Here is a 26624-nt window from a genome sequence, read left to right on the forward strand (position 1 = left end):
TTTGAGGGCGGGGCGGTTGATTCGGCCCAGGCGGACGTTAGGGTCCTGACCAATCCAGCCACGCTGGTTTACATTTCAGGACACCGTCTAAGAAAGAGGACGTACAAGTAACAACCTCTCTCATCTAGGCTGCTCATGTTCTCCTCTTTCCCTCTTGTCCTCCACCAGCCGAATTCTCTGGCTCTTCCTTTCTCTCGATTCCCATCTTTTATAGCTTTTAGCTCTAGAATCGAAGAGAAAGTTTTTTCAGTTTTTATTCTACAAACATAAGGGTCTACTAGTTTCGAAGTACATTCATATAGTATACTATTTGGTTACATATCCGTCGTCGTTTAAAAATAGATACTTGTTCCAAAATCAATTATATTCTATAAATCTTCTTCCACGAGAACGGTTTCGGTTTATGAAGAAGCAATCCACACTGAACAGAGTTAATTTGAAAACCTCCATCGAGCGGGTACCGTCAAAAACGGCCTCTTCAAGATCCAACACGGAATCACACCAGACAAGTAAGAAGACCAACGAACAAGCGTCGGCCAGAGCCAAAAGAGCGGCATCAAGATCCAGAGAAATATCTCCTGTACAGTCGATCGACATGTCAAATTCAGTTCCAGGACCAACGTCAAGTTCAGCTCCAGAATTAACGTTATCGGCTGCACTCCCGAACCAGAATGAGACCACTTCACAAGAACAGGCTGGAGGAGAGGAGATACGCGACAAGGAAGCGACGAACCACCCAGTTACCAAGGGGAAAGGCAGCGCTAGCAACTCGAGACGCCTGAAACTAGTCATGACGAAACCGATTGCTAAACCAACAGCGGGGAATCAATCCCCTTCATCGGACTCCTCCTCGGGAAGCAAGAGTGGAAGCGAAGTCTTAATAAAGAAAGACAAAGGTTAGTTTAGAAACAGTTTGTACCCCCCCCCTCTTTTACTCGGGTCACATTGTGGAAGAGCGCCTTTTGTTATAGGCTGCAGGAGCGTAGCCTACAAGGCCAGAAAGCTGCTCAATGCGCTGTGATACCATAAGCGTTTTTTACGGCATTCGAGTTTTCTCTGCGTGATATGGCTGCTTCTTAGCGCTCCGTCTGTCCAAGCACTTCGTAGAAGTGGACGTGTGGCTGCTGATAGCGCCAATGGCCTAGGCCTACCTTGATATTGCTAAACCCATGTAGATTTACCTGACACATGACGGGGGCAACGAGGCTGACTTTCGTCGCTCCTTTTTTGCTCGACCAGTTCGCTTCAATTCTTATACGAAAGAAGAAAAAGCACAGAAGCAAGAACTCGTCAACGCCTTAGTCTCCGCGATTGAGACGGGAACGGCGAAACAAGTGAAGAAACTGTCGGCGGAGCTCAACAAGAAATGGGGCCAAAACCCTCCTCTCCCTCCCGTCCAGCAAAGCCGTCCTCCCTCTTCGCTACCTCCGGTGGCATCTGGTTCGAGAGGACCGGCGGGGGCTACACGTCCTGCAAAACCCTCCACAGCTAAATCACCTGACGCACAAACAACCTTTGGGGGGTAAGCCCACGAAGCACAAAGCCAACCTAAAACGAAAGGAGAAGAAATTGGTTTCAGAACCACCGTCTTTGGCCGAAATCCAGCCCCCCAACAAAAAGGGGAAGAAGCAAATTAAAGGAAAGGAGAGAGAGTCAACTACCATCGAGTTTCCCTCTGATGACTCGGGTTCCTCTAGTTCTTCCGATTCCTTGGTAAAGTCTAAGCCAAAATCAAAGGATTCTTCCGACTCTTCTTCTTTGGATAACGATACTAGCAGCGACTCCGGTGACTCGTCTTCATACGACGATCCCGAAATCAGCTTTGAGACCAAGACACTTAAAGCAGCAGACCTACTGGACCTCCCGATTAAGTGGGACAAAGGTTTCCGTCGCCTGCGAGCTTACGTTCCCCTGACAGTATTCAAAAGGTCGTCAATCAACTACTGGCACACCGTTACGTCTCGATTACAACCCCAGCCAGGCAGCTCCTCGATGCCTGCTCCAGAAGTCCAATTAGAGAGACAAATCAACCTTGGAGACTTCATGGAGATGTGCGACTTAGAAGCACGATACGCTAGAGAGATTTACAATCTAGCCCCTTATGCCGACTATATCGAGAAACACAAGGAGATCGTGATTAATCTGAAACGGAAGTACAAATGCTGGATGGTAGGACTTTGCTATCACCTTCTCGTGAGAACGGTCATCTTCAGACGCAGAAGAATAGTGAAGAAGAGAGGTAAGGGTAAGAAGGCGAAAAAGGACAAGGTGTTGCTTCCCGAAGGCCTTCAACCAGATATTGAAGACGCGGCTAGATGGGAAGCAGAAGTTGCAGGCGACCTTCGCTTTGAGGATAACCCTTACGCACCAGGGAACATGAAGTTCGGCTTCGATTTCTCATCTGGAAGACCGTCGGTGCATAACACGGTTCCCAACACTCAGGCAACGAGTGTACCTGGACCACAGCAGACACCTGTTACTCAACACTCCAGTTCTCCCCAAAACTCCTCCCAACAAGGCAAGAGGGGTGGAAGATTGAGGCGGAACGCAAACAAATCACAGGCTCCTAACAACGAGGGTCAAACTTTTGTTCCGTGGGTCAACAATCAGACTTACACACCTAACCGAACTTCCAATCAATTCACTCACCAGGTAAAATTACCCACACCTATTTACTTCTTGAGGTGTTGAGACAGATGAGACGTCACTAATACTAATTTGCTGAAATCTTTCCTGAAGCCTTCAGCCTCTGGGAGTGGAATAGGAATCACCATGTAAATATCCGTGTAGCACCTCGACGTGCACACACGGAGAGTTTTGAAATAAATCTCAAAGTCTTTTGGTCGGATTGAGACTGAGATTTTTGCTGAGCACCCTTTGTGCTTTGTGATTTGTTTAAAGGATTTGCAGAATCCTTTGTTGTCAGTGGGGGCCAACTGACTTTCAACCTCCCAGGTGATAAGGGGAAGATGTACTTGTCGTGGAACCTCTTTGATGGGTCGTTACAGGGTCCACGGAAAGTCTTTCGTGTGTGCGCGTCGACGTGCTACACGGATATTTACACGGTGAATGGCACTGGAAAATAGCCACCCTTCAGGAACAGGAAGCATTGTTCAGGCGAATAGTAACTATAAAGGGAAGAAACCGTGGAAACAACCGGGGGAAGTAGCAAAAGACAACGCCGCGATGACGAACAGGTAAGGATTCAACCCCTGTTCAAGCTTGCCTACAAGTTCAACCTGTCCTACACCCGAATTCTACATCCTTCCTCCATTAAATAGAGCGACTCCGCCCAGAGCTCCACTTCTTGTAACATTCAAAGCCGTTCATAGCCATGAGTTACAGTGCAAGCGCATAGCAGCCAGATTTCTGATTTGTTTTCCTTTTTAAAAAAAAATCTTTTTCATTCAAATCTTTAGTACATCTCCTTTACGACCAGACCTTGTTCGAACTTTAGCAGATGTAGGGGAGAAAACAGTATCGCGGTATGCCTACCTACTTGTTTTTGTTCTCCCGTTTGTGTATAGAGCTTGATGTTTGGGATTGGTTCCTTCTTGCAATTTTATGTCGTTATGTTGTTGTTCTTTGACAAAGAAAATCGGAACAAAAAATCCGGAGAAGTCATGTCATAGACAAATCAGTGACAACATACGAATTCCTTAGGGAAGACGACGAATACTTGTGTGACTCAGAATCAGAAAATGAGTACGAATCTCAAGGGAATGTTTCTCTAGCAAATCTAGAGGAGGACAGGAAGAAACGGGACGACCCTTTGCCTTTGTGGGAAAGGACTTTGTTCATCTTTGATGTCGAGAATCCTTGGCCTTGTGGAGTTTCTAGCAAAATGAACGTTCACCAATGGGCAAACCTAATGAAAGTACATTGTAAATGGGTTTCAGCAGGGTTTTTGTTTGGGAATCCCACAGCACGAGATAGCAGGGATGCCCTGGTACACGCCTGAGAACCACCAATCAGCTCTAGACGCGAAGGACCAAATAGAACGGACGATAAACAGCGAAGCGGCAGCAGGAAGACTTGCAGGCCCATATACACACGATCAAGTCTACTTCCATTTGGGATTCTTTCGCTCCAACCCGATGGGCAGCACCATCAATGGAGATGGAACATTACGATTGATTAATGATCTCTCATATCCAAAGAATGACCAATTAATCCCTTCAGTCAACTCCTTTGTCGACAAAAGGAATTTTGACACGTACTGGGACGACTTCGAAACCGTGGCCCAGTTTTTATGCCAAAACCCTGGGGACTGGGAGATGGCGATATTTGATTGGAGGAAGGCTTACAGACAGCTCCCGGTCCACCCTTGCCAAAGGAGATTTTTATGTATCAAAGACTTCAAGGGGAGAATTTGGATAGATCTCGCAGTTGGCTTTGGCGGAGTGGCAAGTTGCGGCGTCTTCGGGGCACCTGCTCACGTGTGGAAGAAAGTGATCGAATGCCTGCTGAAAGTTTGGAAGATCTTTAGATGGGTCGACGACAATCTCCTGTTCCGTCGACCCGGAGACAAGGTCTCTTTAGAGGATGTGACAAGTCTCAGCAACAGTTTAGGGGTATTAACTAACCCAGTCAAGAACTTTGATTTCTCTACCGAACAGAAATACGTAGGGTTCATTTGGAACGGCTCAGAGCACACTGTGCGACTCCCAGAAGAAAAATTGAAAGAAAGAAGACAACAAATAATCAATTTCCTACAAAAAGATTCGATGTGGTCCTTCAAAGATGTTGAGAGCTTTGTGGGAAGGTTGATTCACACGTCATACATAGTCCCTCATATGAAATGTTACACCCGGTCTTTCTACAAATGGATGAAATCGTGGCAAAACAAATCTGCATTGAGATACGTTCCGGACTACGTGTTGCCTGACTTGTTGGAATGGAACACGTGTTTGAGCAATTTCAACTCTCGCCCTCTAATTCCCTTGAAAACCCCGACGGACGTCGGCTGGGTAGGGGACGCCTCGAACACGGGAATAGGGGTCCTGATCGGAGACAACTGGGCAGCCTTTAAGTTGGTGGATGATTGGAGGACCCTGAATGCGACTGAAGGGAAAAGGCCAATTGCATGGGCTGAAACGGTGACGATTTGCCTTGGCCTCTTGGTCTTAGCGAAGGTCAAACCCGTGGCTGGTAGGTCTTCTGCACTAGAGCACCATTCAATCTTAATGCAGCTTACTCCTACTTTCCCTGGCGCAATAGGCAAACGTTTCATAGTTTTAACTGACAATACAACGTCACAGGCAGCCGTCAAGAAGCGGAAATCCAGGGATGACACAGTCAACACGGAATGGAAGCGTATTCAGAAGCTTCTGACCCTCTTGTCCTGCGACATAGTGGCTCAGCGAGTAACCTCGAAAGGAAACCTGGCTGACGACCTGTCGAGAGGGATCTTCGGTTCCCTTCTTTGGAGTCATGAAGTGAATATATCTATCCCGTCAGACCTGGCTCCTTTTCTTTCTCAAATCTCACTCCCGCCAACGTCCTCACAATGAGTGGAAACGCTTACCGTATAGCGGGCTATTCCAGCCTGAAAGAAATGATTTCTCCTCCCACTCAAAATGATACCTCAAAATTTGTTCAATTCAAGGCGTTCAGATCGGACACTTACGGACATGATTACGTCGACGAAAGCCCGGTGCAACTTCACCTACTAAACGGAGCCTGGGAACGAGGAACTCTAAAATCCTACAACTCTGGGATTCTAAAACTTTTAAAATTCGCGAAAATAATCGAGATAGACCCCTTGATTCTGCTACCCATTCCACCTAAAATTCTAAAAGAATTTATTGTCTGGGCGTCCGTCAAAGACGACCGATGGATAGCCCATGACGAGTCCGTCAAATCCCCAACTCTCAAATCTTACCTGGCAGGCATTAAAGCCTGGCACACTTTTCACGGAGCCTTCTATCCAGTCGAAGTAGATCCTCACATCAAGTCCCTCCTCCGAGCCACGAGGAAAATAGAGGCTAAATTCGACGAATTAGACAAGAAACGACCCCCAGTCCTTGTTTCAGATCTACTCACCTTGAAAGAGAATCTTTCGATTCATGAAGAGGAAGACCTGGTTCTTCTCACGCTGGCCCTCTGTGCCTTCTGGGGCACCTCACGACTAGGCGAGCTAGTCTCGGACGACTCGAGAAAATCGGTGCCCCGCTGGCAAGATCTCGAATGGGCCTCTGACGGATCTGACGTCGTCATCAACTTGCATGAAGCTAAAACAGCCCAGCCTGGGGAACTCCAGCAAATCCACCTGGAACGCCAGACTTTCAGTCTAGACCCAGTCACAGCTCTTAAGGCCCTATACAACCTACGCCCGCGCAAGCCGACCGATTACGTCTTTAGCTTTGTCAAAAACGGAAAGAAAGCGAGACTGAACAAGACCACTGCGATTAGAAGGTTTAGAGGCATCTGGAACGCCCACCGCCCCAAGTCCAAGCAAATGTTGCATGGACATTCATTTAGGATTGGGGGGGCCTCCCTCCGTTGGAATTTGGGGGCATCTCGAGACAAAGTCAAAAGGAGCGGACGCTGGGCCTCTGATGCCTACAAGATCTATCTCAGAAAGTTTTCCCCACGAGACTTGAGAAAGACAAAGACAATTCTTCGCCGTCTGAAGACATCGGCATAAGTGACCGGGTATCCCTCCAGTCCCCATTCGCCCTACTATTACCTTGGCATAGGGGGCGGTTGCAACGTCCATCCTGGACGCCGCAGAAAGTTGTACTCTCCCTCTGTAGACATCTTTCTCAATCACCTTGTTGTCCATTTCCAGCTCGTTTTTCAAATAATAATCAGATGGTGTTTAGGGTACTTCAGCAACTCATGAATTCCTCCCTGCAGACTTAAGTCGCGGAGGTTCGAGGGATGGGGCTTCACTAGGCTCACAGCTCTCCCCCCGCGAGATATTGGGGAGAGAAGCCCATCTCTCGTGAATTCTTTGTTCTTGCCTCCTGAGTTCAGTATTAGGAGATAAATACTTCATTTGTACTCCTTCTACCCTCAGGAGGCTACCCCCACACCACCAATCTGTAGTTAGTTTCCAACTATGTATTAGTTTTACCTTTCTATATTGCCGTGGTTATAAAGATTACACGGAACTGAGGCCTTTCTCACCAGTTCATCTTTAATAATAACCAGGCTTAGGTACTTAGAAGATGGGACATAAACCCATCTTCCTGCCCAGTAAGAGCCCCTGACCCACACTCGACAATTGGACCACTCAGAGCGGCCTTTAAGTTGACCAATTGATCGGCTAACGTGCGAGGAACCACCTGGGCATCTGAGACCGCCAAGGGTATTTACAAGCATCTTTCCTCTTCAGTGATTGATGCAATCAAGGTATGTCTTTTCAGTTTATATGATCATCTTCTCTTTAATTATCAACTTGCCAGCTAACATAATCAATAACTTCTTCATTTTCCTGTTATAGTCAAACAAGGGCAAGTTCGGTTTGATATACGATGTATGGACAACCAAAGGTCGTCGTAAGGCATTTATCGGTGTCTCAGCTACCTATATTGACAATGACTGGAGGCTTCAAATGCAACACTTGACCCTGAAGTTGGTATCCTGGCATCATGCCGGTCGGCTCCTGGCTCATCCTGTTGGAAGGTTCTTAATATCTAATGGGCTACATAAAAAGATAAGTCTTCTATTTCTATTTCTATATTTCTTTTTCTTCTTTCATCTGTAGCTAACATGCTATATCTTGTTACATGCTAGCTCAGACGACAGATTCCTGCAGTTCAAACAACACAATGGCTCACGAGTTATCGGAAATGTTCCGAGAAGCTGATGACCCGGTCGATTGGGACTCAACCGTCAATCAGGTCAAGTGCTACACCCATAAGATTGGGCTTGTAGTCAAGGCTGGCCTCAAATCGCTCGGAGTCCGCGCCGGTCACATCAAGCCGACTACACAACCTGGTGTTGTCTTACCCACCCCGACTTTAACGCTCAATGATGGTGAAGATGATCTTGGCTTCGATGATTCTGAAGATGACTTGGACGGCATCGATTCAACTCAAGGTGAAAGAGTAGGATGTTTGTTAGATGACAATCTATCTGATTGTGGGTGTGATGACGATGACAAGGAAGACCATTGTCTGAGCAATGTAGCCCAGGCTGTTCGCAAGGTATATTCTTTATCTCATATCCTGCTATCTCATCCTTTTGTTTTCTTCATCTGTATTTCCAAATAAATCATTACTGACTTGTCATTGTGTATCATAGGTAAAAAAATTTAACTCACTATGCACCCGAAGCTCTGCAAGACGTCAGGAGTTTCTTGCTAAGGCCAAACAGATGGACTACAAAGGGCGCTTGCCAATTGCTGGTTGGGGTGTTTGTTGGAATGTTGATTGTGATTATCTCAAACGATTGAGTGATGCTCGTGATGTAAGTCCCTTCTTATCTCTTCAATTTCCCTTAATTGACTTAGTTCTCTCAATCTGAACTACTGTAGGTCGTGGATGCGATCCTGCTCAGTGATCAAAAGATATGTTACTATCAAAGCCTTTTCATATCAGCTGATGAATGGGATTCAATCGAGCTTTTGGTCAAAGTTCTACAGGTTTGTAACTAATAATCCTTCTTTTACTTACTCTCCCTATGTGTTTGTAGATTTTTCTGCATACCACTAAAAGAATGGAAGGCAATTCGACAACTGGGTGTGTTTTGCTTGCCGAGTATTCGCGCATCATCTCCGAGGTCGACAAGTTGCAGAATGAGTTGGATGACTTGGAGTTGAAGTCAATGCTCAGTATCATGTGCAATAAGCTTGAGGGATATCAAGCTGAGGCAGCTGCTTGCGACGCAGTTGTCTTATCAACCATCCTGAATCCTCGATTCCGACTACGATTCTTCGATCTCAATTACCCTGACGATTCTGCCCGAGCCAAAAGCCTTTTCAGAGCTGCTTTTGAAGAAGCATTAGATCAATGGCCCGATGATCCTGTTGACAATCCTCCCTCCAAGTCACCATCTCCTCCTCCCTCGCCTCTTCCAAACTGTTTCGAGTACGATTTCTTTACCAAGAACACATCATCTCAGTCCGCCGCTGATAAACGTAGAGAAGAATATGCAGAGTACATTGAGGGTGCTCACTTGACGGTCACTGGTCAGAACGAGCTCGATTGGTGGAAGGTGAGCTTTTTTCTTTAACTTGATTACTTTTGACATTTCTCTGAAGGTTTCCTTTGCTATTCATAGGAGCATGAAAACGATTTTCCAGTCCTCGCATCAATGGCTTGTGACTATCTCGCGTTGTCGTGCACATCGTGCCCATGTGAGAGAACCTTCTCACCTGCATCGGATATTGCAGTACCCAGCCGGGCATCTTTGACAGCAAAAATGATTGCAAAGCTTGTTGGGGTTTGTGAATGGTTGAAGAGTGGCATCACACTCTCTGGCATATATGCCGATGCTTGGGCATACGTGAAGGCTTATGAAACTCAGCAAAAGAAGGCTAAGAAGTAGCTTTAGGGCTCTACTATCGAAATCGTTTTTGTTTTCTTTTTTGTTCTCAAATTCTCACCCAAGTCTGTCTTTACTTATGTCTTCTTTCTCACCTTCAAACTCTGCCTCTACATAATTGTATAAGGCTCAAACATGCTCGTTTATTTTGACAAAATTGTTCTTTTCTTTTCGGATATCCTCACCCTTCCCCACTCTGCTCAGTGAGACCTTTGATACACTGTTAGGTCCATTTTGTAATCAAAACCGATTTAAAACGGCCTTTGACTGCGCAAATATCCCCTTGTCTGCGCTTTTTTGTGATATGACCTCTGATATTTCCCTATAGCGGAGCGGAGCGGTCCGCAATAGCCGCCCCGCTCTGGATGGTCATAGCGACCCCACCTTTATAGCGTAGCGATTAGTTGTTTTGTCTTAGCGCAAAACCGCTCCGCTCGTAAAAACAGCGATTATAGCGGAGCGGTGGTGGTGTTGCTACAAATCACTCTATACCTCAAGTTCAACCTCAATCTGCAAATTACTAAATCTTGATCTATAGACTATCAATCAACACGACTCCCAATATTATCTTATTATGTAAATCACCTTTCAGTCTTTGAATTTGATTAGGATGAGAAGGATGTTGTATGCCACATCAGAATCATACATTGTCTACTCCTCAGTTGGAGTGTTGGCGCATTTGAGCATAATGCTCCTTGCAAGGTTTGGGACCGCAGTCTTGGACCTCTACTAAGATCCCTCCACTTGCTGTCCCTTCTAGGCTTATTCGTTTAGTCTAGGAGGGGCTACGAGTGGGTTGGGGGGGCCCCTCGGGGCCTCTCTCGTGGTCTCAACTAGACCCTCAAGGGCTACCGTACGCCTTGAGTAATCCAGCCAAGGATGAGAGGCCTGAGGGGGGATCCATCCGGATGCAGAGGATAGGAGCTGTCAGACCCCTCTCTCTGGGCAACGTGTTCAGAGCCCTGACCAGCACCCCTTCCTCTGAATTCGGTGTACCCCCGATCTCTCTTTTACCATGCAAACCTCAATTTAGCATTTGTACTTCGTACAGCTTGGTGTATGGTTTACGCACTCAATTGTAGATATCTCTCCGAACGCCTCTCTCGCGGAGATTGTTCGGACACATCCATTCATGCGGGTCATTGTTGAATTACTCTTATGATTTCCTCAGTTCATTTAGCACAACCGCTGTCTCTTCCTTCTCTCTTTCGGAATACTCTTTCAGGTACCTCTTGTATGAGGTTCCTATCCAGCGTCCTTGTTTCTTAATGACCTCTATCGACGATCCGTGGAAGTATAGCAGTGATGCTCCTCCTACCAGGAAGGAGTGTCCCGTTGGGCCTTCTGTTCCTTTCTTTTTCCATATTTCGCTCAAGCACTTCATCACTTCCGACTTGGACAGCAACCACCTTTCTCCATCTCTTGTATACAAAAACAACGGATCCGACTTCTTTACCCTGTTCATCTTCACCGTACGTTCCAAGGCAGTTACTGGGTCTAGCAAGGTATTGCTTCCTTAATTTTAAATATTGAACTTCGTTAGACTTTGCTGTTTTAGCTTCATGTATAGCTAACTCTAGATGACCCGTTTCTTCTTCCAATGCCAGATCGTTCAACACCGGTATCCTTTTTGCTGGCTTATCCGACACCAGCTCACCTAACCGTGCTAGCCCCCAAAAGGCTACTAAACACACCGCCATGATTGCCACTGCTTTGTTTCCTTTGTTCTCCAACTCTTCCACTACTTGTTGCAGGTGAGATACCAGTACTGGCTCCTTCTCATTGGTTCGTCGTTCTCCTACTACCAGAGGTTGACTTGATACTGCCTTCTTCTTCTCTTCTTCGTACTTTTTGGACGCTTTCAGTATCAGCTTCGTAAACTCTTCATCCACGTCGGGGAAGTCGCATTGGTGCAGTTTGTGCCACGCTTTCAACCCGACTAGATACTTCCTTATAGTCTCTGACTTCACTGCTTCGGTCGTCGTCTCTTCTGGGTTCTTTCTTTCGCTCGCCCACAATATGAACTCATAAACCAACTTTTTCGACGCTGGTAAGCATTGGTTTCTCCTTCTGCCTTTTTGCTCATTAAACTTTACATATTTCTTGATTCCTGAGTTGTACAACTTCATCGTGTCTTCAACCCAACTTCCACCTGTTATGTGTTCAACTAGACGTTCATCCGATACTCTCTTTATTCCGTCTGGTCCGGTCTTCAGCTCGTCTAGGTTCGGGGGGTTTTTTGGTTTCGGATGTTTTGGGTTACTTTGAGACCTTTCCATCTTTGCCGAACTCTTGTACTATCAGGCCAAGTAAGTCCTCGGGGATGGCTATCCTAAGCTGATTGCCGAGCCGTTCCTCCGATGTGTCTCCTCTTGAAATCGCGTCTGCTGGGTTTGCTTCTGATGTTACTCTTTCTTCCTTTATGTCGCACTGGAAGTCGGTTAGTAAGTGTTGAATTTCTTTCCACTCTTTGTTCACGGTTTTGTCTTTCGACTTCCTATTTCTGACAACTCCTTCTGTTGTTGTGTTGTCGGTGTGTACTATAAACCGCTTTCCTTCCGTCTCGTACTTTTTTCGTAACATCAAGAGGCCTAATCTGATAATTACCGTTTCGGCCCACGCAATCTTTCTTTCCTGCTCTTCGTGTTTCAGGTACTTTGTTTGCCACCCTGTTCGTAGGCGAAACATGGCCCAGGACGATCCGATCTTCACCCCTAGACCGAATGAGGTAGATGCGTCACCGTACCACTCTACTTCCACTGGTTTCTTTTCGGGCAGAATTCTCAAGTTATCGAAGTTGCTTAAGGTGTAGTTCCAGTGCTCTAAATCTTCCCTCACTTCTTCCGGGAGGTCTCTTCTTATCCACTGATTGCCCCAAACCTTCTTGCAGTGGTGCATAGACCTCATATAAGCCTTCATGTGCGGGAGAATCAGGATTGTGTGGCATAAACACCCTACTAAACCCTCGAACTGTTTGTAAGATATTTTTTCCATCGTGGTCAGTATTTGCCTCGTTTCTTCTCTCCTCTGATCTAGTTTTGCTTGAGGTAGCCTAACTGTGTGCGATTTCCCGTTCCATATAAAGCCCACGTATTTCTGCTCATACGCAAACTCGTGGTACTTCGTCTCAGTTGTTTTTACCCCTAGTCTATTGCTGATCTTTACAACATCTTTCATTGACACTCTTGAATCGGGTCTTTTTAATAGCATGTTGTCGTCGACCCAACGGAAGATTTTGGGTATTCGTAGTTGGATTTCGATCAGGTCCTTCCAGGCATCTGCCGGCCGTCCGAAGATTCCACACCCGGCAACACCTCCAAACGCAACTCTGGTGTCTACCCACAATCCCCCATCGAAGTCTTTTAAAATCAAATAAGGCCATTGGTCTGGGTCGGTTGGGATTTGGCGGTAAGCCTTCTTCCAATCGAATATGGCGAGGAGCCATATACCTGGGTTGTCTTTGAAGAACTCTACCACCTTGTCGAAGTCGTCCCAGGTGGTTCTGAAGTGTTTCTTCTTTACAAATGAGTTCACTGATGGTATCTCTTTTTTCCTTCTTGGGTATGACAGGTCGTGGATTACCTTAAATGTGCCATCTCCATTGATTGTGCTTCCCATTGGGCTAGATCGAAAGAACGGAAACCACTCTTTCACCTGGCTGTGTGAGAAAGGGCCGTAAATTCTCCCTTCCCGCTTTTCTTTCTCTAGAGTTCTTCTGATTTTCTCTTGAACTTCCTCTGCAGATTTGTGATTGTCGGGGGTGTACCATGGCAACTTCCCTATTCTATGGTCCGGGATACCTTGTGGGAAGCCGTATATGAAGCCGTTTATTACGTCTTTTTATTTTTCGACTAGTCCCGTGGACTCTAGCTGGTCTCTCCACTCTCGTACATCCATTTTGCAACGGACCCTACAAGGCCATGGTCTTCCGTCTTCAGGGCGGTGGATTTTTCTGACATGTAAGCTCTTTCTCTTCGCCTCCTCCTCTTCTACTTCTTCTATCTCTCTTTCTGACCCTCTTGTTGACTCATATGTCGAACTTTCATCGGACCACCTCAAGCTGTAGCAATTGGTACCTCTGTCAGAGAAGTTTCCGTGTTCTGACATCGAATCATCAGGACTTGAGTCTCTAGTCTCGGACTGTCTTCGCCTGGTATGGTAGAAGGCAGGTAGGCTGTTATGGCAAAGGGTGGGCAAGGTAGGAGGCACATTTGTAAGTTCACTCTTGCTCCCGTTGGGTTTAAGGGAGGCAGTTTGGATGTTCGGTGGAGGAAATGACAGGTAACATGATGACGGGAGGCATGTGGTTTTTGGGACAGGGTCAGGTAACAAGCCTCCGGTGTAGAACTCTTCAGCTTATGGTTTCATTGCAAACAAAAAGGGCGGGATCATGTTCGTTCCTGTTGAAGACTCACTTCTTCTTCGACATGTCTTTTACGTTGGACTTATTACTGGTGACTGATCTACTTTGGTATCTGTAGTCATCCCTTCTCTCATCACATTCATAGTGGTCTCGTCTCTCATCTCGTTCGTATCTACGTGGGGATCGCGTTCGTCTTGCTGGCGACCTGGACCTTTCGTCCCTTCTGGGGGACCATCTGTTGTTCCCAAACTTATTACAGTAACTTGAGTCCCAATCGTCGTCTCGGCCGTAACAATCGTACTCCCTGTGTTGGAAGTTTCCTCTTCCTTGTCCTCTTCCGCGACCTCGACCTCGACTTCCGTGAAATCCACCTCTACTCTGACTCCTTGTAAGTAAGTTGTCTTCTTTCTCTGTCGCTTTTGTTCCTTCTTCTTTCTTCTCGGATTTTTTGTACGCTTCATTCTTCTCTTTCGTTGCGATCTTTGACAACTGTGGGTCTGGGTCTTGGTCTTGTCGCTTCCACCTTTCGCATACGGGTTGTCGTGGCAGTCCCACTCTCTGAACTTGTCCACTGTTCTCCTTGCTTGTTCTTCTATCTTACGTTGTCTTACTGAAGGGTCAGACACTTTTCCGCCTTCCACCCTCGTTGTCCAGAACTGATGTCGTATCATGATATCGTAGCGTAGGGCCACCATCCAATTATCGTCATTTTCGGCTTTTACTTTTTCGACGTTTCTCTTATGGCCTTCAAATTTCAAGACTAGCTTCTCAAAGTGGAACCAATCCTTCAAGTAATCCAAGAACAAGTTAAAGCATGTCACCCAGTCTCCGTAGGTTAGCCTGAGTTCTACCGGGTAAGATAGCCCTTCGTACTTTTCATCATTGGAATCTTCGTCGTCGTCTTTGTTCTTCTTTTTCGATGACTTTCTTCCCTCTATGTTGCGATTGGCTTCTAACCATGCTTTGTTGAACATCAATATAGGTACATACCCCTTGATTTTCCGTATCCGGTTGTCACAGAAGACTGTTAGTTGAGTCATATGGTGGCTCGGAACCTTCCCGTCTGCGAATTCGATACCGTTCTCCACGAAATCTCCTCCTCCTCGGACTGGACCTTCTTCTTCGTCTGACATTGGGCGACCTTTTGGGATGTTCTTCCCGGCCGTTTTCGTCGTTTTCGACTTCTTGGGATTAGTGTTCGGCGCAGTTTCCGGATTAGTCTTCGGAGTAGTGGTCTCGACGTAAGCTTCCGGATTCATTCGGGAAGTTGTGGTCGTTGGGCGTGGCCTTTCCGAGTTGGTTTGTGTTTGAACCGGTTGTTCGTTCACTGCTCTCGGTTGAGCCTGGGGTTGCCTTTCCCTCTCAATAGCGAGTACTTGCATCTTTTCGGGGTTGTACCGTAGGAGGTAAGCCGTCATTAATTCAGCATGCTTCTCAAAATCGTTATCGTCCAGGGCTTCTTGTATCTTAAGTAAAGATGCTGCCTGTTCTTTTGACGGACCGGATGGGCCCGGTGACGGATTGCGACGTTCTCATTCTTTCCCTGGAATAGTTCGTGAGGAGCGTAATCAATTTGTAAGTTCCTTTTCTCTTTTCTTCATCTCGTTGGTCTTTGACTATCATGTTCAGACAGGAAGGTATTTGTTTCTGCACCCTAGTCCGTTATGGGGACTTCTATCTGGGTCTTCCCACCGTTATAGGGTGGGGATATTATTGTTACTTGTCATTCTATTGACTAGCCGTTATGGGGCCTCTGACACCTGCCTTGTGGCTCATTCTGTCAGGTCACTATACGAGTCCGGTACGAGTCTTGTCGTTCCTGTTCCAGATGTGACCTGGTTCCTGGACTGGCTTCAGAAAGTAGGTAGAAAAAGGGGGTGTAGATCACCTCATAGAGTGACGAAGGGAAATGGGAGGTATGTGGTAGGAAAGGGAAAGGGTGGTGATAGGGAAGAGAGGAAGTGATAGGAAGGAGTTTTAGGGTGACTGTCGAAATGGAGCATTCTCACCTTTCTCTAACGTAGGGCTGGCGATTAGTCCAGTGAGCACTTTCTTTCCCACCTCTTGCTCTTCCACCGGTTCTTGTTTAATCCTTACAATTTGCTCCCAGTTGTCTTCTTCTTCACTTGATTCAACGTATCTTGACCCCATATACTCCAAGCTGCTTTCCCGACTACTTGCCCTCTCAGATTCTCTTGTATCTTCTTCTATCGTACTTAGGTTTGCCGGATTTGTCCCTGTTGTTATCGTTCCTGAGGTTTGTTGGCCTATTTCGCTCTGGGTGTTCGTCAGTGCGCTCGGACGTTGACCATTCTGGGTCTCCTCGTTTGTCTTCTCGGTTAGGCCTTTTTCCACGATTCCTCCTGGTTTCGGGTTCTGGACTTGTTCCTCTTGTGTTTTCTTGGCCTTCTTTTTCTGCTGTTGTTTGGCGGTACTGACAGGGCCCGGCTGAAGCCTCTGAGTTTTTTCCTTGGATCGTCGACTTCCTCCGGAAAAAGATCTTCGCTTCTGTTTTTTGACATTTCAATCTTCTTTCTTGTTGTTCTTCGAGTCTTCTTGCTACTATTTCTGTACTTGCTCAAATTCTGTTTATCTTCTTATCGTTGAAAATTTGATGAATGATGAATGATCAAAGTTAGAGTTTGAGCTTGCTGAGAAGTAGCGTACTGAGAACTTGGAAGCTTGAGAATTTCTGTATGTGGAAATTCAAGCTTCCTCTTGTTCGGGTACATAACAGTTAAGTTGTTATGTATTCCTTTTACGCTACTCTCTCCTGCGCACACTCCACACCCGTAGACATAGGTCCACACTGCGTGCCTTGTCTGAACTTCCCATCAAACCAGACCAATATTGTTACAATTCTGGCCATAAAAGATAACCAAAGCTTTATGAATCAATTGGAACAATCATCACACAATCAATCTGTAGAGCTGTACATATATTCTCTTCAAGTTGACTCTCTACAAGATAATGTCAGCAAGCTTCTAGAGAGACCTTTTGGGATCCCTCTAGATTATCTATTTTTTACATATGTAAGTGTGTCAACTTCCATGTTCAATTGCAATTTCACTGATTGATCTATTTTTGATTTGAATGATTGAGTGATCCTAATATCTTTGTTCTCAAAAATCTCAAGAATTCACATTTCAGCCAATTTATTTTGTTAATCAATTTTGACTAAATAAATGATATCATACTAAGCTTCTCACTTTTCAAACCTTGAATTAATTGATTTGACTGCACTTCAATTCAGCCTTATCAATTATCATTATAGCCATTATTTGTCTATGTGATTGAAAATGATTCAAGCATCATTCAATGATTTAGGCACACCTCCAATCCATCTTGACAAATGAAATAGAGTTAATTCATTATCAAATTGATTTGGCTTTGGATGATCTTTTATCAATAGAAAGCTCAAAATAAGATGATGATGATTGCCTCACAATATCTGTGATTTATTTCAGTGCTTAAAACAAAATGTGCAAAGTGAGCCTTCTAGATTCTTAATTTCAAAAGCTGTATTGATGTCAATAATCATTTTACACGCAGGTCTATCAATTGATTGGAGCCTGGATGATGGTGGCAGTGATTTGGATACATTATTCAAATTGACATCTGCACATTGATGAATTTAGGTCAATTGTGCATCATTTTTGAATGATTCAACCAGTTTACTTTCAATTGCGTCAAGCATGATGGATCATAAATGAAGGCCACAGAGCAAGAGGCGGTAGAAGAGGGATAGAAATCAAAACACTCTTTGTCACTTGACATGAAGGTTGAACAATTCCAGTGTTGTTCCAAAATATTTAACAACTTGGGTGATCCCAGAATCAATGAGAATGAACAGTGGAAAACTCATACCACTCCTTTGGCCACAACATGCGTTCATGACATCAACAAGTGTAGATTTGTTGGGTTTGGTGACAGAAATTTCATTTCACAGTTTATGTTTCTTCCACTCAGTAGAAACCTCAGCAACCCTCAGCTATTTTAAATTTTCTGGAACAAATTTGAGACCAAGTGGGCAAATTTATCAATATTGACATCAAGAACGTCTCTTGTGGATGCAGTGTACTCTATCATAGAATATCATGCTTCAATTGACCCAAATTCATCAAATCAAATCTTCATATATCAATCTTCGATTTGATTATTTTACTTTGGTTTCAGTTCAACATATTTTAGAAGCAATCATGAGCTTCCTGATTGTCATCAAGAATAATACCATGAAGCAATTCAAGAAGCTGATGAGTTTGAAATTCAAATTTGAAGAACAAGTATCATGACAACTCAGGGATTGGATTTTAGCCACCAAAACACTTATTACAGTTGCGGCTCGATATAAGCACACATTGAGTAAGCATATTTTGCTATAGGAATCAAATTTTGGTGAAACAAAAATGAAAATATGCAGTACACTCCTTTCAAAATGATGCATCACGCTTTGTAAGCATCAAATTTGGTGCATTTTAGTGATGCTTATAGCGAGTGGAGACTGTATATTTTCTTTTTTAAGATGCCTATCAGGCAATTCAAGAAGGTTCCCTATAAACTTCACATGTCTCAAAACATCAAAACCAGGCACACAGAAGTTCAATACTTTTCAGCACTTTACCTTAGGCTAAGCCGTATTGGGTTATCTTACTTTGCAACTTCTTCATTTATTTTTCTCCACTTGGTGGTTCCAAACTGATTAATTGATACATAAGGACGTAGGCCTGTACTAAAGTGAGAAGTGCGGTGCCTGCCATCCAGATGGCTTTTCCAATTAACATTGAACTAGATATATCAGGAGATATTATATATTGTCTTCTATTGTATAACTTGTCATCTTTGGTTTCTTCATTGATAATTGCTTTCTATCATTAAGTTTGTTGTGATAAGTTTGTTCAATCAATTCAAATGGGTCATTTATTCCCTGACAAGAACTGACAGGTCAAGTGATTGGAGTGAGATATGCAGTGTCATTAGGAGAATGAGAGCTGATGCTGCAATATTGCAATACTGTGAAAACCATTTCAAGACAGCTATGAAACACAAAGTGTTGTAAGAAAAAAGAGTTATAAATTGGAAGAAACCAAAAAATGACTATCCTTTGGCATTATTGATTGAAAATTTGGAATTGTTGCACACCAGGACATCTATTCCAGATAAGAACACTGAACTTCTGGGTTAGGAACTGTTATGGTTAGGAGTTAGGATTAGGGGGTTAGGATTAGGGATTAGGGATTAGGGCAGGATATCCTTCTATTTACACAATTTTCACCATGCAGTCATTTAGGGTGTGGCACAAAAATCACAAAACAGATGTGTCAAAGTTCAGGTGCACCTGGGAGCGCACCAAATCCTCAAAAAGTTTCCACCCACAGTTATTCTTCAGGTTGCAACAAAAATGCCAGTGCGGCGCCCGCCACTCAATTGTGCTAGTCAGAAAATTACCCATGCAATTGACTTTGATGTCTAAAGTTTGTCAATCCCTAAAACAAGAAGATCATGAAATCATGTGGGTGATATAGAGAGAGCAATATCAGTTTGGGTGAAATGGATAAATTACACCATTTTTGCTTCCCTCCTCAAGGAATAAACTGCTTCATTTTCAATCGAATGGCGGATATGGCCTTGACTGAATTTATGATTTGGTGTGATTGACAGTCATCCGGAAGCTTGTGTAGGTGACGAAACACAAGGGTGATTGCTTCAACTTCAGCTCAATCCAATCAAACAAACTTGAAGAAAACAGGTAATTGAAATCCAATCTGATATTGCTGAGATTTCATTTCAATTCGGATGATTGTAATGAGCCAAATCCAGTTGCTGTCAAGAATAAAGAGAACAGAAAAGATTGAAGAGTCAGTTTTTAAAAACAAAAGCTTGATAGGAAACAAACTTTGAAAAATATGCCTTTCTAAACTAATAGAGCTGAGGGTGTCAAAGATGAGAGAATTGATATCGTTTCAGATGTCAGATTCACGCTCATTGTTTGAAAGGAATCTCATGAAGGTATTTAGCAATGTTAAACCTTGAGATCGAACGCATGTTGATGAGCATATTTTCAACCTCATGATCTGGCTGTTTGAGTTTTTCATTTCTAAAAATGAAGACAGGTGAGATACAAATGAAAACTGTTCCTTGAATCTACATTCTTTATCACGGATAGATTGAGTGATTGCAGAGTTACATGTTTGAGGATGAATACATCTGGGTTGTTTTTCATGTCGGTGTCGAGGGGCTTGAGAACATAGGAAATGATTGAATCAAGTGTAAGAAGTAGGATAGAATGGGCAGTTTGTCAGTTTTAATATGAGACTTCTTAACCTGCTCCATAAATTCCACAATTAGCATTGAAAGTACACTTACATTGATAAAGCAGATCAAGGGGTTCACTCAAGGCTTATATAACATCATGGCCATCTAGTGAACTTGACCAATGAAGTTTGACATAGATTGCTTTCAACAGCCAGTTGAGATTAATCAAATTAACTGCAAGAAAATGAAGATTTAGTTTTGTATTCTCAAGATTCCTGTTATATAAGATTTTAATGACTTATGGAAACCACCAATAGGGCGGTTCAAGTAGAAAGTTGCGGATACCTGTGACGCGACGTCCCGAACACTTTTTTTAGGTCGTCCGCTTCCTAAATTCCTTGTCTGCACTTTGCCAGATGCTGTAAAGTTACAATTTAAGTCCATGTATAATCGGCGACACTGTGTCCCAACGTCTCTTTTTCCCAAGTTTTTTTCCATTTGTTATGCGCTCATCTTTTTTTCTTTGTTTCAACGGTATCACTTTTTCATTTACTTGTCAAGAAATGAAGCCAGAGAGGGACTATCACGCATGGTCAAATTTTTTGATCCCTTTTCTCGCACCTTGTGAGCTCATCATCCTCAAACAAGCTTCTCTTTTTTAACCTATCAAGATGCCCCGTGTTTCAGACAGAGTCACTGTGATACGTGAGCTAATCAACCTATGTGTAGTCGCCCACATGGACTCCGAACCACGTTTCCCAGGCCAAGAACCCAATCCCGACAACCCTACTGAAGGCGAGCTGCTTTTTGGCTACGATCCTGAGTTGGCGATTTTGTATGATGCACTTTTCGATGAACAAGAACAGTGGGGCCAGTGGCTTGCCCAAGTGACCGCGAGACGCTATCTCAACGATCGAATCAGCGCCCCTTTACCTACGCCGTTCGACTTACGCGACATGCTAAGAAGTCGACGCACCGATTTTCGTCAAGCCATGAGGACAACCCCAGAAGGCTTCCATGCCCTGCTTAATATGATTCAAGCAAACCCCATCTTTATCTCCTCGAGCAACAACGGACAGCCTCCGATAGAAAAACAACTTGCAATTACCCTTGAGCGACTCGGCAGTAACGGCAACGGGGCCTCTGTTGGCCGATTTGCTCGTAACTACAAAGTTGGCAGAGGTACGATAATCAATTGTACCCGGCGAGTGATATCAGCAATCTTGGACGCTGGAGATCATTACCTTAGCTGGCCCAATCCTCATAGGCGCAAGGCTATTGCGAAAGTCCTTGGTCGTGATGGGTTCCCCGGTTGTGTGGGATTTGTCGACGGAACCACAGTGCCCCTTTTTCAACGACCTGGACGTGACGGGGGGGTTTTTTTCGACCGCAAGCATCGGTACTCTATCAACGTTCAAATTATCTGTGACTGTGATCGCAGAATAACTTACGCCTACGCTGGATGGCCCGGTTCGTGCTGTGATAGCACAGTATATTCCAAAACCGAGCTTGCCAACACCCCCGGAAGATACTTTGATCGAGGTTAGCATCTATCTTTTTGTCTGATAGAACGAATGCTCACCTAACTGATTGCGTTATCTATTCTCACGGTGAATACATAATTGCAGACTCTGCGTATATACCTTCGGAAACCGTTGTCCCATCATACAAGGGTCAAGCTGCGGAGGTCGAAAGAAACAAGGACTTCAATTGGTGTGTGGCGAAGTCGCGAGTGCGGAACGAGCACTGTATTGGGATTCTCAAGTCCCGTTGGGCATCTCTTCAAGGTTTAAGATTATCATTGAATAGTAGAGGTGATATGGTTCACATCTTAAGGTGGATTCGCTGCTGTATTATCCTCCACAATATGCTAGCAGATCTTGGAAGTGCATGGGAGGAAGAGGATGGTCATATTGTCTTGCCTGAACGTGGGGAGGCAGGACGTTTACTAGGCGGAACACGAGCAGATCCAGCGGGTGTAGAATTGGGAAGGGCCAAACAAGAAGACGTTCGAGACCACGCAGTCGCGTACAATTGGGAGAGTGGAGGTCTACCCATTATCTAACTAATTTCTTTCGTTTGCGGACATTCCGTCCTTTCTTTCTTTCTTTTTCGGACAATGACTTTGTTTTGATGTTTTTGTGACTTTGTTTTCTTTCTTTTGTATGATTTCCTCCGTATGCTGTTTCTGTATTTGAGGTTGTCCTGTGGTCTCTTTTCGGATTTGTTTTCCTATTGTCCTCTCGTTATTTGTAGTTGTTTTTGTCCTTATTGGTCTGTTGATAAGCATTGCAATCGATCCCAAGCTTCCTCTTTGTTCACATGCAAATGAACCGCGAGGGATGTTTGGGTTGGTACATAGACCACACTTGGCCATAAAAAGACACAACAATACATAATAGATTTCAAACTTGGAAACACCTCGTGAGGGACACTTACAAAGAGAAAAGAATTTGAGAACACCTCGTGATGGACACTTCCAAAGAGAAAAGAATTTGAGAACAACTTGGGGGACACATACAAAGAGAAAACGATTTGAGAACAACTTGGGGGACACATACAAAGAGAAAACGATTTGAGAACCACTCGTGAAGAACAAGTTGTTCTCACTACTCTATACATGGTTCATACATACCATGCTAATACGGAGGCTTGTATCACATAACTAATCTAATGAATAAGACATTCAACACACTTTAACAATAGCCAAACAGAGAGTCTCGCATGACTGAGCAACAGAGAGTATCATGTTGCTAAGACGAGCTTGAAAGGGGTTGATCCAGAGCCGGGGATGAAAGATGAGTTCGAAAGGGCTTGATCCAAACGTCCTGAATCTGAATCAAGATGGATCATCATCAGCCTGACGTCAAAGAAGTGTATACACACGTCAATAACTTACATCACTAAGCTTGATCATCGGGATATACCAGACGCAAGTACGCTTCGACCTCTGCAGGGGATTTTCCATCCAAGGCCAATTTCTGACAGAACGCTTGACACTCTTGCTGAGCTGAAATGACCAATCGACGAGTTTCTGCGTCCCGGGCTTCTTGACAATCGAGGAAGTATCTTTCTCTTTCCCAGGTCAAGGCTGAATTGCGTGATTCCGAATCAACTCGCATGCGTTGAGTGTCAAACTCCTGACGCCACTTAGTGGCGTTCGTTAGCAACTCAATCTTGGCATCATTCCCTTGTTGAAGGGCGTTGGCGAGAGCGTGCTTCTGTTCCTTGTGGTGGACAGTTGAGGGATCAATTGAAGGCAGAGGATTGAGAGACCGGCGAGAGAGATTCGCACGAGAACCGGCGCGAGGTTGAGTCGCAGGCGGGCCATCCGTGTCAGAGCTGAGGTCCAAGGCGAGTTCTTCGGCGGTGAGTCCATCTTCTCTAGAAGCACGTTTCTTTCCGGGTTTGTTCATACTGACTTTCGATTTCTTGCTTGGTTGAGAAGGACCAGTGGCAGGCGGGCCATCCGCGTCAGAGCTGAGGTCCAAGGCGAGTTCTTCGGCCGTGAGTCCATCTTCTCTAGAAGCACGTTTCTTTCCGGGTTTGTTCTTACTGACTTTTGACTTTTTTTTGGTGTCAGAGTTAGTTTGTGGAGGATTGGTAGTCTCTTCAGCAGGCGCGTTGATCACCAGGGAACTTTTGGTGGAGTCTTTTGGTGTAGGAGGAGGAGAACTGAACTGTTCGTCAATAAACGCACGATAATGACGGTTCAACACATCAGCCGGAGTGGTGTCATAGATTTGAGAGTTCGATGGCTGAGAGGTGCTCTTCATAGAGGTTCCTGTGGTCAAAAATTCAGGTGAGAAGATGCAGAATTGACGACAAAGACTGAGAATACCACAGTGAGGTATCACTTACCAGCGCGCGCCCCGGTTTGCTTTGGAAGCTCCACCTCGTTAGAATGGTCATGACCATCGGAGGTGTCACCATCGGACTCGTCCCCAACGATTGGTTCACCTTGGCTTCCGTCATCGCTGTCATCGTCAGAAGATCTCGAACCAACTCCGCTCTCGAGGATGCCAAATGGAGTGACATTCCCTTTGTCTCGAAAAAGGGCGTCCATTTCGTTGTAAAAAGGGCACATTGATTCTAACAAGTCCTCCATGGTGTGAATACCATCCGCAACGTTCTTGGCAGAGAGGCCACTGCCAGTCTTCAGACTGAAAGCCTTCGCAGCCGCGTACTTCGATTTATAGCGTTTGAGCCTTTGGTACAAGATGCGTCCATTCAATCGCATCTTTGTAGTATCGTGACGAATGTTATAGTTGTTGTTCAATTTGATAGCGAGCGGGTTCAACAGAGATCGCGGGTTCATGGGCAGTCCGGACACCTTTGTCTGACTGCCACCCCCAAACAAAGCATTACGGACGTTCGTCTTCGAGATGTACGACAGGATTGTTTGGTAGTCGACGCGATCGAGAGTAGGGCTGTCCCTGTTTGTCTTTGAATTGGGTGCCACTGTTACTGAGGCAGCGCGCGCCATACGAGATCGCCTCACTGCCGCCGGGGTAGGTTTAGAACCAGGAGGCAAGCCAGAGGCAAGCCAGAGGCAAGCAGATCCTGCTCAATCTGAGCCTTGGTTCGACGAGCTCGAGGGGCCTACGCAGGAAGTACGAAAGAATTGTAAGCATCCATTTCGAGTCAAGTCACAACCTTCGAGTGTTGGTGGAAGCTGATGACACACCTTTGGTTCCGATTTAGGTGCCATTGCGATAGGTCAAAAGCGAAAGGTAGAAGCGATAGACAAGGTAACCGATAGAAAAGGTAAATCCAGAAGAGGAGTGATGGGAAATCAGAGTGACGAGCGAAAAGGGAGGGAATCCTTTATAGCTTCACATCCAAGGTGTTCGCGGTTGACGTCTTGGGATATGGGATGTGGGATCTGGTATGATATCCACCGAGAATTCCCAGTTGGTCTCACAATCGGGATCAAAGTCCTGGGAACGATTTCGATGAAGACCGTATTAGACCTCGGCCGGGGTCTAAGAGTTTGGACCCTTGACCAATTCTCCTGTACCGAATGGTGTGTTAATGAAAGAGGCAAGGAGAAAAAAAAAATTGTTTCCGAAAAAAAAACGTTGTACAAAAAAAACAACGTTGTATCCAGGCACACTCACAGAGAAAAAAAGAACGGAAACTTTTATTTTTACACGCTTGATACGTGCCTTTGTTTTTTTTTCAAGTTGCAATGTTTACAAATTTTAAGGCAAATTAAGTGACCGCAAAAGGGTGAACCACCTTTAGAGGTGGTTCACCGACTTATAATTTAAGTCAAAATTTTAAGGACCCGGACAAACCGTAAAATTTTAAAAAGGGGTGTAAAAACCCTACTTGAACCGCCCTAATGGTTCAGCCATTACCCAAGACTTTACATCACCCTTTACCGGTGTAGAACTCTTTCAGTACACAGCTGAAAGCAGAGCCAAGAAGGGGATGAATGAAGACACAACCAACAACACACACAATCAAAAGAGGAATAAGTCTTGAGATGGTGAATTGAAAGACTTCAAACAGGAAAGAAATGCCCTTCTTAAACAGGGACTTTGATTACTGATGAATTAAATTTAAGACCTACAAGTCTTTGGATTAATAAAAACCAGGCTAAAAGAGGACAATAACTTCAAAAATAGCACCATCTAGGCGCACTCAGGCACCTTCCAAATGAGCAAATGAGCTTACAACTCAACAAGAAATTAATTAAAAGATGAATAAGGGTCTTATTATTATAAAATTCTAACTCTCATTAGTTGTTTACCTGAATGATAATAATAAAAGATAAAAGCTTATTCTAAAAAATCTAGTAATTATTTTTGCTAACTAAAAAGATCCCAAAGGGGAAGAAAAGAGACACTTGACTATATCAAAATTGAAACACACACAAAAAAAAAGATAAGACAAAGAACACCCCTCAAACTCGAAATTCACCTTCATACAACTTTTTCACAGCATAACTCTCAATGAACCCCCAAAATAAAGTTGATAGACGGATTCAGCACACACAAATTGACAATATACAAACTTTCAAGCTCACAAGCAGCACTATAACTTAGCTGTTTACCACAAAAACCCAAATTTCCGCCATTTTCCCTTCAAAGCTGAATTAAGATAAGAAAAAGGGACCATATAAAAATTCTGAAGAGGCAGAAAAAAAGTTCTGCTTCCGTTCTACAACTTTGCTCAGCCAAGCTAAACTCTAACTCTATTGGTTGTACTCTTAAAACGAAATTCGATTTTATGTGAAAATACTCGAAATTGGATTTACCCAGTTTACCACCTGATATTACCACTAAAGTTGATAAGGATGATGCTTAAAATTAAAGTTGTTGGGAAATATGCGAAAATAGAATCTACCCCAACTAACATCTACCCTGAAATGGTGCTGTGGTACCCTTGAATTCAAAGTTCCCTGCCAAAATTATAAATTTCTCAGTCTTTGAAAGTCATTTTCGAGTTTTGTAATGTCGGAAATTCTCCTGTGTCAAATGTAATTGTAATTTTGATGTGGGGTCTC

General features: G+C 44.4%; 4 protein-coding genes across 4 annotated transcripts; 2 read left to right on the forward strand and 2 right to left on the reverse strand.

Moving 5' to 3' along the window:
* Positions 1 to 403: 403 nt before the first annotated feature.
* Positions 404 to 2539, forward strand: MELLADRAFT_69964 (uncharacterized protein; the record flags this gene model as incomplete). The annotated part of the gene is made up of 5 exons (XM_007419183.1): positions 404 to 896; positions 1081 to 1115; positions 1176 to 1430; positions 1489 to 1882; positions 2493 to 2539. 5 exons carry the CDS (start codon positions 404 to 406, stop codon positions 2537 to 2539), a joined length of 1224 nt encoding a protein of 407 aa, XP_007419245.1.
* Positions 2540 to 10554: 8015 nt separating this feature from the next.
* Positions 10555 to 11836, forward strand: MELLADRAFT_85323 (uncharacterized protein; the record flags this gene model as incomplete). Its single annotated transcript, XM_007419184.1, has 5 exons — positions 10555 to 10639; positions 10872 to 10967; positions 11255 to 11280; positions 11361 to 11410; positions 11806 to 11836. The coding sequence occupies 5 exons, from the start codon at positions 10555 to 10557 to the stop codon at positions 11834 to 11836; spliced, it is 288 nt and encodes a 95-aa protein (XP_007419246.1).
* A 2070-nt stretch (positions 11837 to 13906) lies between these two features.
* On the reverse strand, positions 13907 to 16380 carry MELLADRAFT_69965 (uncharacterized protein; the record flags this gene model as incomplete). The annotated part of the gene is made up of 4 exons (XM_007419190.1): positions 13907 to 13953; positions 14460 to 15314; positions 15868 to 15998; positions 16298 to 16380. 4 exons carry the CDS (start codon positions 16378 to 16380, stop codon positions 13907 to 13909), a joined length of 1116 nt encoding a protein of 371 aa, XP_007419252.1.
* Positions 16381 to 23013: 6633 nt separating this feature from the next.
* On the reverse strand, positions 23014 to 23886 carry MELLADRAFT_69966 (uncharacterized protein; the record flags this gene model as incomplete). The annotated part of the gene is made up of 1 exon (XM_007419189.1): positions 23014 to 23886. The coding sequence occupies one exon, from the start codon at positions 23884 to 23886 to the stop codon at positions 23014 to 23016; it is 873 nt and encodes a 290-aa protein (XP_007419251.1).
* Positions 23887 to 26624: the final 2738 nt, after the last annotated feature.

The sequence above is a fragment of the Melampsora larici-populina genome (genome assembly GCF_000204055.1).
Source record: "Melampsora larici-populina 98AG31 unplaced genomic scaffold MELLAscaffold_140, whole genome shotgun sequence".
NCBI lineage: Eukaryota > Fungi > Basidiomycota > Pucciniomycetes > Pucciniales > Melampsoraceae > Melampsora > Melampsora laricis-populina.